The sequence below is a fragment of the Chanodichthys erythropterus genome, chromosome 9 (genome assembly GCF_024489055.1).
Source record: "Chanodichthys erythropterus isolate Z2021 chromosome 9, ASM2448905v1, whole genome shotgun sequence".
Lineage (NCBI taxonomy): Eukaryota > Metazoa > Chordata > Actinopteri > Cypriniformes > Xenocyprididae > Chanodichthys > Chanodichthys erythropterus.
Window position 1 is genome coordinate 19,504,220 of NC_090229.1, and position 12,898 is coordinate 19,517,117.

Sequence of the window (12,898 nt, forward strand, 5' to 3'; positions counted from 1 at the left end):
GCATGAGAAGTGCCTTTAAAATAAGAACAAAATTCAGAATCCAGCAAAAGCAGGTTTAAATATTCCGGTGTGATTGTAATTTCAAAAGATTTAATAGACATAGTGGAATCATTGTCATTTAGAAATAAGATCATGATCGCAGTCCATGATCTAAATATAAATCATTATAAGTAATCTGATAACAATGTTTCATGTATCATTATGAAGTGTTGCAATCTGTTCTGGTGTTAACCACCTCTATTTATTTATTTATGCCATAACAAGCATTGTAACGTGTATATGAGAGAGAGAGAGAGAGAGAGAGAGAAACAAATGAGTGAATGAACTTTGGAATGAAGGTAAAAGGTAAAAGAAAAAAAAAACAAAAAGAAATGTGTCATGTGTTTAGTTTTCCAAATAAATGTTTTTGGATGATTATTACCCAAAATGTGTTTGGGTTGTTGAATGCAAATGTTATTTAGCATTGAGGGGCAAGTTAAAGTTGAATGAAAATGTCCTTGAGTTATAATGTTTGTTAAACCCCTTAACTCCCTTCCAACAGCCCTGTGAATGAGATGTGCTGCACTCAGAAATAAATGTATTCAATGACCCAAAATAAGCAGAATAAAAAACACAAATCAGGCCACAAGTCTTTCCAGTTCTTTATTAATTTCATTATAAATATGAACTTAAATGACATAAAAGTTTTCAAAAAAACAAAAAAGGCATTAAGGCGTTATTTTTTTAGTTTTCAACAAGTAGCCGTCCTAACATACTTACTAAATGTGAGACATTGAGGTGAATTGCAAAATCACTTGAGATAGCGTTTTAAAAGGCTTCTCCCAATAAATCAGTAAGAACAAACATTCAGTAACAAGTGTGAATGCCAAAGGTCATCAATCAAATGACCCCAGTGAATAAGGGATTGGCTTTGCTTTGTTTTCTGAAGGACAATATGATATTTTTGAGCAAGTACATGTGATTAATTCAGTCTACTCACAGCTACAAACTGTTGCACTGTGCATGGAAAGCAAGGAGCCTCAAAAGAGTAATGGTCTTTAACACTCTAATCTTGCATGTTCAATAATACAATCACCATATTACCACAATAGCAATCTCCTTTACACATTGCACACCAATCTAGTAACATTTCTTAAACAAATTCCTAAATTTCTGTGGGTTTATATAAGCACAGAAGTCTTCACTGCATCAACACATCACAATCACAAGCTGCTCCACCTCACCTCTCCCACCATTTGAAATCAATAGGAAATAAGCTCAGAAATGTTACAGCTGGTGAAATCCTTCATGATCAGTATATTACCAAAAAAAAAAAAAAATGAGATATGTTAAGATACTCCACATTGTAGAATGTAGGAGAAAATGTATCATAATAAAAACTCATTGGAAACCAAAAATACAAAATTAAGTGAACTCCAATGACAAATGTAACATTTTACAAAATCAAAATAATTGGTTTAAGCTTCAGTTCCCTGTACAGCATAAATCACTACTGGAGTGTCCTCTTCAAATAAACACCGACTGAACACACCACAACAGATCTATTAGCTGAGCAAAAATAAGTTTGGCATCTCGTATCAGCATAGAAATATATAAGATATTAGTTGACTTTCAAAAATACTACAATATTCCACTAACAAATCTTCCTGAATTCATAAAAAGGAGGGAAATAAGACATAACACAAGACATGACACATTATGAATCAGCTCAGAACACCTTATATATGTTTTTTTACAGTTCTGGCCGACTCCATTGTAACAGTTTTACATATTGGACAAATGAATTTGTTCTTTAAAACATCTTCTCTGACCTTCTATAGCATTGACCTATCTTAAACATGTACTATCACCACACTGACCTATTAAACACAACAACTGCCACATTCCTGCTGACAGTAACAAGGTTTTGGCATGAAAATGCACACAAGCATTAAACTTCTAATCTATAACTCATTTAGGTTGACCTTTTAAGTTTTGAAGGGCTGAAGATCAGAAATATTTTCACTGATAATCATTTGTGCAAACAGGGTGTAACAGTTAATGTGTTAAAAAATTATTAAACTAATTGGCACAACAAAAAATGATCACAATTATGTTGTATGTGATATAAAATGTTAAATTGTTCATGACTTCTTCATTTTCCTCACTCTTATAAGACGACATGATAAACGCTGTCTAATCTACATAGCTTAAGTAGCAACACTCATTTTTCAAAGCAAAGCATAGTTTTCTTCTATTAGTGAAAGATTAACTTTAATATTTCTAATAATTAAAAATATGACTACTTTATTTTAATATAAAGTCAAGTAAATAAATCTTTTTCTAGTCCATTGTCATTGCAGCTTTATAATAGAAAATGTATATAACGCTCCTTAAATAAGCAGTTAGTAGTAGTTTTAAGTCACTAGACAGCTAGATGTTGATTCTGTCATTTTCATCATGCTGTTACCACCTTTAACATTTCAAATTATTATTAAATAAGAACTACGAGTTGTGTCATTTAACATGCTAGTGTTAAGTTGAACATTAAACTGTTAAGTAACAATGTATACAGACCTAAAACCCAAGCAATGGAGTGTAAGTTTAAGTTTATGTCAGTCAGCGGGTCAAGCTCACACCAACCTACACTATGATTAAGTTATTTCAAAATAAAAATAGAAACCTATGAGGCCTATTCTGAGTGTCTCATGAGTTTTGATATTTGCGAAGACACCATTGCTTATTCACACAGAGACATTATTAACCTAAATATTGACCTACGTGGAAATACTTCTTATATACACCTCTTGGCCAAGAGCCGACTGCTTTCAGCACCTCTAAATTTGCAAATGTGCTTCAAAAGAAAGTGTTAATAGTGAAAAGATGAATGTAAGGATGAGGCCAAGCAAATCAAGTTTCTTGCGATTCATCTTTTAAGGCGTACTGAAGTAAGACTGCATATGATGCTGCTCCGTCCGTTCAGACTCAAGCAACAGATGAAGACACAGGTTTTCAGCCCTCTGTGGTGAATGAGCCAAAATGCCTTGAGTTTACTGCACTTTAACCCCAAACAAATGAAGGGTGAGAGCAAGAGATATCAGTCCCAAAAGCCAAACCCAAAAGTGCAGAGGCCAGTCCAAGCTATTCAGCAAAAAATTGAGCAGCTGAAAGATGAGAAGGTGTCCAAAAACTAGCCCACTTGTTCAAGTATTGACAATTTATGTGTTGTGTTTTTTTTTGCACTTTGAAGAGTTTTAAACATTTCACAAAAGTCTCAAGTTTTCAACAAGGATTTGGATGTTCGGGTCTTTAGAGTGAGCAGGGTGGGATATTGCTTTCAATTGCTTTGTCAACCCCATTTCTCTCAACTTTTGCTAAGAATTGATGGCTTTCTTATTTGGGCTTTGATATCTTGCCATTCCTCTTGTTCTGTCTGAGGGAGGACAAGTAGATGGAGAAAAAAAAAAAGACTGTTCTCCTATAAGCAGGTCTGAGGTAGGGGAAGTGGGTCGATGGCAGAGGAAGATTACTTGGTTTTCTGGGCCCATCTGAGGTCATCTGATCTGGGTTTCTCTCCTGTCAGGCTCTGGATCAGATCTTCCAGGTTTCTCCAGAATCCCAGTTTCTCTAGAGGATAGTTCAACCAGCCTGCGCATACAAACACATTCAGGTCAATGACATGTAACTGTATAATTTGTATATAATTTAGTGTCGACGTTAAATAAAATTAAAAATCTTTAAACAATCTAGTTTAAAACATGAAAACGTTCTTTCATATGGTTTTGGAAAATCTATTATATCATTTAAGAAAAGTTTAAATGTAAAAAATAACATTTCACATGTTTCATTACACCTTAAGTGAGTGTAAACATCTTAATCATTATTTTTAAGTTTTTAAATACACTTTTAAATGTAAAAAGTATATTTGCAGCATTTTTCCCCTTCACTTTTTCAGGAAGGTTGACTAAACAGAGATTGCAGCGATGGTGCGATTCTCTAAGTAATCCAAAGCCGAGCTGAGCATTGCTATTTGACTTTCCAGAACATCCACTAAATTGTGGAACGATCTCCCTGTCGCTATTAGATCCTTCAAATCTTTACCTGTGTTTAAAACCATGTTAAAATTACATTTGCTCATCTCTGACTACAAGTTCTAATGATGGAGAGTGATGTTTATTGTGTGTATGTTTTCTCTAAGCTTATAGGTTTGTTTATACTGTTTTATCTGGGGTTTTTTTTTTTTCTCTTTTTTTGGGACTGTCAAGCACTTTGGACAACCAACATTGTATTAAATGGTGCTATATAAATAAAATACCAAATTCACAGTTTTGTAACCTTTCAACATTATCTTCAGTTTCACGCTAATTCGGTGCTCCGCTTCTGATATTTAGCCACCATATTCGGAAAAGTCATTTTTTACCTCTTGAATAGCATCCAGGACACCTTCGAATTTGGTAGAGAAAAAGATTTTCATGTCAGCAAGAGCCTTTATTACCTCATTAACCTCTTTGTTGTTCAGGCTAACAGCACTCACTAGCTTAGCGCTAGCTTTTTTACCGTCGGGAGTTTCCTCAGTTTTATTATTCTTTGTGGTTCTTTAATTTGCCATGACAAAGCAGTACTCTTTGTGACCATGGTTAAACTCGGAGACTACTTAGTCAGCTGAATATCTTTAAGAGTCTTAAAAACTAGAAATCTGGCTGTCTGTGGTAGGAGCATTAAGTCGTGCGTCTGTCTAGCTCGTATAAAGTATTTTTTAACAAAAATTATAGATTATTTATTGATAAATATCTTTAGGTTTTGGGGTAGCATTACACTCATACGGGTCTTTTTTCCTGCTGCATATTAGTTGCACCACATGCCTTTGTTATTGTATGTATGCATTGCATTTTGAATTACTTTTTTTATTATTATTAATACACATTACAAAACATTTCTATTTCGAATCAATGCTGTTCTTTTAAACTTTCCAAACGTGTGTATTGTGGGCGAGTGTACCTGTGGTAATGCAGAAGTAGGTTTCATGAGGTGAAACGTGGTGAACTCTGTGGTGTTTCCTTGGTAAAATGATGTAACAGTCCTGAAGAAGCATCACCCAGCGTGGGAGCCCAAAATATGTGTGCGACCATTTGTGGATCTGATTGGTCAGTGTGACAAAAATGGCTAAAGCAAAGACGTAACAGTACCATGGGTAGTTTCGATAGATCTCCCCTGAAGAGAGAACAGCACAATAGGAGACACTGAGTCAGAAATGAATGTGGTTTATCATTTGTCTCTGTGTTGGACAGATAATATGCCTGATGTCTTACCTGGTGAGAGCATCAAGAAGTTTGCGGCCATGTTAGCAAGAGGGATGATAGTCAACATACAGTTATCACCATTTGTCTCAATGAAATCATGGCGCGTTATAGCTGTTGGATCAATGTGGTGCTCTCGAAATGGACGAATGAAGGCCTGGGAGTGAAAAAACACAGGAAAAGTTCATTATTTAGGTGAAGTAATTATGCTAGTACAATTTACTATTTGAGAATATTTTCCTGAGATTCATATTTTCTTTAAAGGGTAATGAAAACCCCTGTTTTAGCAGTAGTCATTTCTCATGGGAAATCAATGTGTGCTGTCGTGAATAATTAGGTGAGGCGGCTTCTTCTAAACCCGGAAGTTGAAAATAGTGCAAAAAACAAGACTAAAATTAACTAATTTTCTCCTACAATTAAAACTAAGGTGAATGTCTGAGAAGTGTGAATCAGGTTAATGTCTGAGAAGTGACATACTGTAATCTGGTGACTGTCATCATTGGACGGTGTCTGTCAGTGCGGTGTGAATTGGGCTTAAAAGATGTTTAAAGTAAAAACAAAAATATTAAATCTAAAAATCTACTTATGATGGTTCAATGCCTAATTGTTCGCAAAGTATTTTATTATAATTATTACACTTAATAACAGGAAAAAAGGGTGTTTCACTCCTGTACCTTCCCAACGATGGGCAGATCCACTGAACCCCATGTGTCAGCACCCCAATGGACCAGACCAGAGGCAAAGTCTGCTGTGAGGATCCCTGCCACTTCACACACACACACACACACACACATACAGCAGAATTTGAACATAAAATCAATCTCTAAACCCTATTATTAACCAAAATGGCTTTCAGTTCCCCTTAAAAAGCTGTTTTTTGGTAGTTGCTAGTTATATTGGACACAAAGAGAAAAATATCTGGCAGCTACTAGCATTCTTGAATACTGAGAATCTCCAAGTTTACTTTGCAACTTCTTTGTCGTGTCTACCACTACTTTATTAAACACTGAGGTGTTTGTGTGGGTCTGTTTGTTGTACCAACCGATGCCCAGGAGGATGTACCAGGTGTGTCCCAGGTGGAAGTATGTTACCAGGTAACAGAAGTTGAAGGCCATGAGGGTAAAGCAAAGAAGCACACTGATCCATTCCTGACATCTTTTTCCTGTGAAGAGACAGAGTCGAAACCTTTTAAATAGCAGTCTTTAGTCAGCAGGGTCCAAAAATAACAGCAAAGTAAAATTGGCTTTAGTGAGTAAATAAAACTTTAATAAGAACTGCAACATAATGTATTATTTAACAGACTGTAAGAACAATAAGCTGATCTCGCTGATGTGATGAGTACAATTCATCCAAAGATTCTACAGAATGTAGAGACACACATTGCCATTTTGTGCATTAATCCACCAACCAATATAGGAGAAATTATACTGTCATTATGATGAACTGGTTCATTTCATATATAATACTGTAACACAATGACATGCACTTTTGTAACAAATATCGGATCAAAACATCTTTAATAAAAACTATATATATATTTTTTTCAAATAATATATTATTTTAATATAATTGAAATAATTATATATACAGTGTCGCAGTGAAGTAACTTTACTGAAGTACCGACTTGTTTGCTGTACATAAAAAAAAAAATTCAATCAATCAGCCATGCAGCACAACAGCTTACAAAGTCGCATTGTTTCTTTGCACAGCTACAATTGTGTGCCGAGGGCAAATTCACCTTTGCCCTGAATTCAGTGCAGAACGACTTTGCAGAAAATATGTGACCAAAGAACATGATTCACACCACAGACACCACAGCTGACGGATTCTAGAAATACTGCTGTTTTTTCCAAGGTGACTGATTCATTCTGAGTTAATCTGATACCGAAACAAAGAGCCTCAACACTCCTTGAATCACCAAAGTGACTGTAAACAGGACAATGCAATCAGAGGACACTGATGTGAAGTTAAGAGAGGCACTGAATCTCATGCTACCCAGAAACCCCCATCGGTCCAGCTTGATTTAACATTGAACCGCAGCACCCCGCCCACACCAACTTCAGCATACTCACACCTGTCACACCTACCACACCCTCACACTGGTCGGCTTAGTGCTTACTGTGCTGTTTTGTTTCCGCTCCTGTTCTGTTTTTGTGTTTATATGCAGCATTTATCCTCCACACAATGTCCACTGTTCCCTGCTGGTACTGATGGAGATCCTCCTTCTGCGGTACGTTAGGATTTACTGCACACAAACTAATCGACTATTGTGGCCTGCTGGTTTTGTGAGACTCTGTTGTGCTAATTCTATGAATTACTTTTTTCCTATTGATATAAAAACAGAGAGTCAACCCAAAACTGACCTTAAAGGTGCACTCAATAAGTTTCTGTTTACACTGAGATGCCTCTTATTCGATATTCAATAGTACCAGTGGTTTTGGACTTTGTACTGATACTTTTTAGCTTGAAATTGAATGCATGAAGTTTGTTTACTAACTGCTGTTGCTTCACATCAAAGATGTTTGTTTATCTTTTTTTGCGTTCTAACTATGCTGTCATGTATGGCACGGTTACATTTATCGTTGCTCTGTGATATTTGCGTGTGAAATGCAGCCATTTCAAAAGGAATCCCTGTGATAGGAAATGTTGTGTGGGGGTGAAAGATTTCCCCATGCAGATTTCGCAAAGGGTTCAAGCTGATCATGAGAATTCAGTATTTACAGATAGAAAGCAACTTGGTTTAAAGCTGACTTCTGTGTGAGCTGTGCTTTATAGCTATACTTTTGACCTTATTCACATCAGCACCAGATTGGATTATTAAAGGCGCACTGAAGAGTGTTGGAACGCGCAGCATTATTCAATGTTGACGTAATTTCAACTGAAACAGGAAGACAGGGCGATTTTTTAAATAGCCAATTCATTTATGTTACAGACCGCAGAGCCATTAGACTCTGTAAAACCTCAGTTTCCTTCTAATCTAAAGACCCCGGTATACTTCAAACTAAATCAAAGAACAAACTGATGCGACGTCATTTCGAACAAAATCAGGCCGAAACGAAGTTTGTTCATAACCGTAAGTCTAACATATTCATTCTAAAAGCTAAAACACTTAAATTTTGATTTCAGGGGCACTTTAATGGGAATAAAAACAAAGCTGTGAGGGAAAGAGATACATCTCTTTAGTGAGTTGTACTATTATTTAATGTGTTTTTGGATTGTTCTGCTGACAAAACACTGCCAAAAACATCTTTATAAGAAATTTCAGTAGACAAAAACTCCAGACAACATGAGCTTTGGAAAAGTATAAGTTATGTAGGATGTCACTGAAGTCTATCCCTCACAGCCTCGCTTTCACAACTGCTCTGAATGAATCTATGGGCCTTTTTTGCCTGCACCTTTAAAATAGTCTCTGTTGTTATGTTGTGTTTGACATTATATTAGCTTGTTTTATTCACATTAGCTTTTATGTTTATGCTTTGTAAACAAATAAACACTGTCTGCATGTGCTAAATGAAAAATAGTATTGTTTTAGATATTAAAGCGGCCCGTTGCATGGCAACTACTAGTCATGTGATGTCAATATTAGCAGCACCCATGAAGGGGCGACCCGCTCCCTGTAGGAAAAAAAAAACTGCTTTTTCTAGTTTGTACGCGTTAATTTTATTTCTCAAAAGTGCCGTTCATGTGTACAACTTTTTTAACTAGAAAAAATGTAGTGACTAACGTTACGTGTTTTTAATCTGTGTAAGCATGAAATCAAAGATATCTCCTGTCAGCACCACAACTATTTCTGGCACAGAATCACATCCCTTGGGACCATAAGAGATAGATCAGGACACCAGATATGATTAATAACCTATTTTGGTCAAATTTAGCACAGACTCGTATGATGACTGACATCACCGTTTGGGCGTTGCGCTCATTCAAACTCCCTGCCACATAAACACCACTCATTAATCCATCGCTATATGCTACACTATATGTTTAGAGACCCCAGACTGAACATGCACGCGCTCTGCTACGCGCACTTTCGAACCCGACTACTGTAGACTCCGAGGCGAATGCTACAGCTTCGTGGCCGTGCTGTCCAGTGCTGTCTAGGACAAACTCGTGGCTGGCAGTCCGTTCTATCCCCGGTGTGAGAGGCAGAGGCAGGCGGATACCGGCGCCGACGGGAAATGTAAAACCCGGTTTAAATTCTCACCTGGCGAGTATAACTCCGCGAGCTCTCGAGCACCTGCATGCTGTGGACCCCATCTCGCGCCCGGCTGATCCGATCCCCTTGGCTCGGGTGTGTGAAAGTTTTCCGAAGACCCACTTTTGCTCTCGGTGCTCGCCATATTCAGTCCGGTTCGGGCGCAGCGGATGCGTTAATTCCGCATCCTCAACTCCACGCCTCTGTGCGCCCTGTTCCGCGTTTCCTCCCTCCACCAATTGCATTCGTCCCGCTGCAGCATTGAGCCAGTCAGAAATTAGACGACGTTCTCAAAGCAAACGTGACCGCCAATTGGAAAGCAAGAATGTCCTGACCCCACCCGGATGCAACCAATCAGAAAAGAGGCTATACTGACGGTGATTAATTTTTTTATGTACATTTGTGGTTGGTATGGATCCTGGTAGTTTTAGTGTATTATCTAAATATTCATTTTCATTATTTTAATAAAAAGAAAATTACGGTTTTTTAATGAATCAAAGGAGTAGAAGCGAAATACGAAGTTGGACTTCCAAAATAAAAAAATATTTCTTCCAAATAATAAGTTCTGTCACTTTTAAGTCACACTTTTGTTGTTGTTCCTAACCCGAATGACACCTTTTTCTTCTGTGGAACACAAAAGGAAATGGCAGGGACATGGATATTAGTTTACAATTAAAAATAGTATTTAGTACAATGAAATGAACCCCAGTTCAGTAGATTGTTTCAGTTATGGCCTGGCATTCATGTATGATTTTAAATTTCAAGAAAGTCAAGACCTCTAATAAAGGACAGGCCAAAATCTCAATACAGAAATATCCTCCTGAGACCCAGGAAAAAAAGTTGTTGTTTTTTTTGTTGTTTTTTTAAATGTAGTATTTTTTCACATCATTACATTGTTTAGAGCATAAGAAACAAATTTTAAAATAACATTTTTGAAAAATATTTAGTATTCATAAGTTATGCTTTGTGCTCAGTAGGCCTAGTGAACACCAGCAGGACTAAGTTGGCATGAAATTACATGTATAGGCAAAAACAAAGGGATTTTTTTATTTATTTTTTTTAATTACCAATTAATTTATAGGCTTCAGGATTATTTTTATCCAAACTTTGTGTAAAGATGATTCTCAACTATGTTATGAAAGATATAATGGAATTAATCGATATACCCTTTACTTTATGCAATATGTGGCTAAAATAGTCATAGGCCTACATGGATTTTCCCATTCAATACAATGTATCTAATTTGCATATTATTATTACTTGGAGCAACATGTAATGAAAAAAATAATGGGAGTAATAATTGACAACATTTTCATAATAATATCTAATAATGAATAGGAATATTGATATATAATTTCTTTCCCTATCACTAAAAATGCCTGATAATCTTGGTCCTGGTGTCCTCAGTGGACATGTATGAAATCAATGTCCTGTTTCATAACAGAAAGTCATATTTTGATTAGAAACCCCATAACAGTTTCCTGCGATGTTAATTTATAACAATTTGAAAATTAATCATAATTTAAAAATATCATCATAGGAGTGCTAATTTTCATTTTCAGTCAAATTTAAAGACCAAGAAGTTGTTGTTGTCATGGTGAAACCTCTAAAAATTTGGTATCTCTGAAAAGCCCTGAATGTGCTCTTTACAGGACATCCAGACATAAATATGACATGTTTGCTGTCAGAGAAAATCACTAACATATAATGTCCACTACAGAGGACAAAAGTCTATTTCTGGGTCCCAGAAGGATATGTTTTGATGTAGGATTTGCATCGCTGATGCCTTATAAAAAGTAATGGAATGTGTAAAATAAAATATGATATAATGACAATAAATAAATAATATATTAAATGACAATAAAATAACTAATAAATACACTGTTGGAAATGAAATGTAGTACAAAGTGCTGGAGCTTAATGAGTCAGTTCTTGCAACATGTTGCACTATGATATGGGATCCAGGGGAATGTTCAGACACAGAATAAGGGAATATTGAGAAAGCTGTCTGCTTCTAGAGGACAGTGATGAAATTAATATATCCCGCTCTTGTAGTGAATCCTTTACCTACCACCAGATGGCAGAGTAACCACATCACTGAAGGAACATAAACGAGTTTATTGCAGCAGCCAACGCCTGCTGCCTCTGACTATGACTGTCTATGATTATCAAATTGAGATTAAAATTACTGCTGAGAGAACTGAGGGTTAGACAGTGATGATATGATATATGATATAAATCAATGTGAATAAACCTGATTAAATAACTTTAATGTGTGAGTGATAATATTGCAGGATGACAGGCCTGGTGAAGTCGATAGAAAACCACAGACCTTTAAATGGAGTTAGAAAATGAATACTTCTGGTCCTGACTGGTCAAGAGAGCGTTCAAGAAGCGTTGTGATATAGTAACATTTTGTTCACAGTCTCACTGCACAGCCCTAGAAATGTATTTTTGTTGTGTTATGTCAGGGACTATATATATATATATCTTCAACCCTAAGAATGTCACTTAATGAATTGATAATTTAAAAAAAATGCTTTTAGTGTTTTTATGTAGTAACATAAAAAAAATCAATAGGACGCTACACGGTTCTCTAGAACTGTGTTTCTCAACTCCAGCCCCACCATGAATGTTTTAGATGTCTCACTAATTAAAACACCTGATTCAACTCATCAGCTTCTTGAACTGGGAAACATCTAAAACATTTTAGGAAGTGGGTCTCGAAGACTGGCTTTGAGAAATGCTGTTCTAGAAGACATTATTTTGACTTGGTCAAGTTTTAAATATTGCTGAACAATGACCGGTCACCATACAAGAGTCTAACTGACTGCTCCTGCGAAACCTGTTTCCTACATAGCTTTACTCTATTTATTTTATTAGTTTACTTAAGTGTTCTGTCTGTAGAGTTCTGTAGAACACACGGGTAAATAAATGAATGAAATAAATGCAAATCTAAAAAGAAATGCACTTTAAACAAAATAATAAAAAGATAATGTACATTGTTCCTTATTTAATTTTCTTGAATAGCATTAATCAGACCCTATACTTATTTACAAGTGGTTTATATGAAGACTTCAGATGAAATTTTCTTCTAAAATGAGCATTTTTATTAAGCTCGTATGTTGTAGGTTTCACTTTAGTGGCAATTAATAGGTCATTTTCATTACCATTAAAGTGAAATAACTGAACATAAACATACAAGCTTGATAAAAATGCACATTTTAGAAGACAATTTCTATTGACACTTAGAGGCTTTTGCATCTTAAGTCTTCATTTATTTATTTATTTATTTATTTATTAATAAATCGTAGCCTTTCTATACTGTAAGCTTCACCGAGACATATTTCTTGTGTGTACGCATGCTTGGCAAGAAATCTGATTCTGATTCTAAACTAGATCAAAATTGATCCGTTGGTAGAAGATT

At 35.9% G+C, this 12,898-nt stretch overlaps 1 protein-coding gene across 2 annotated transcripts; it reads right to left on the reverse strand.

Annotated features, from left to right (window-relative positions):
• Window positions 1-603: 603 nt before the first annotated feature.
• On the reverse strand, window positions 604-10,140 carry peds1 (plasmanylethanolamine desaturase 1). 2 transcript variants are annotated; one of them, XM_067394919.1, is made up of 6 exons: window positions 9,481-10,140; window positions 6,319-6,438; window positions 5,951-6,042; window positions 5,289-5,433; window positions 4,978-5,190; window positions 604-3,627 (listed from the first exon to the last, which is right to left on the reverse strand). In XM_067394919.1, the coding sequence occupies exons 1-6, from the start codon at window positions 9,614-9,616 to the stop codon at window positions 3,506-3,508; spliced, it is 828 nt and encodes a 275-aa protein (XP_067251020.1). In that variant the 5' UTR covers window positions 9,617-10,140; the 3' UTR covers window positions 604-3,505. The 2 variants fall into 2 exon arrangements, with proteins under 2 accessions (XP_067251020.1, XP_067251021.1); XM_067394920.1 differs by lacking the exon at window positions 9,481-10,140 and adding an exon at window positions 7,396-7,709.
• Window positions 10,141-12,898: the final 2,758 nt, after the last annotated feature.

What these genes read in the sequence shown, in the direction of transcription:
- peds1 (XM_067394919.1), bottom strand. Translation starts at nt 9,616, where the DNA reads ATGGCGAGCACCGAGAGCAAAAGTGGGTCTTCGGAAAACTTTCACACA. An exon ending in GTACATCCTCCTGGGCATCG is followed by an intron (nt 6,043 to 6,318) that starts GTTGGTACAACA and finishes GTGTGTGTGAAG; the next exon opens with TGGCAGGGATCCTCACAGCA. An exon ending in CTACTTCTGCATTACCACAG is followed by an intron (nt 3,628 to 4,977) that starts GTACACTCGCCC and finishes TTGTATGCGCAG; the next exon opens with GCTGGTTGAACTATCCTCTA.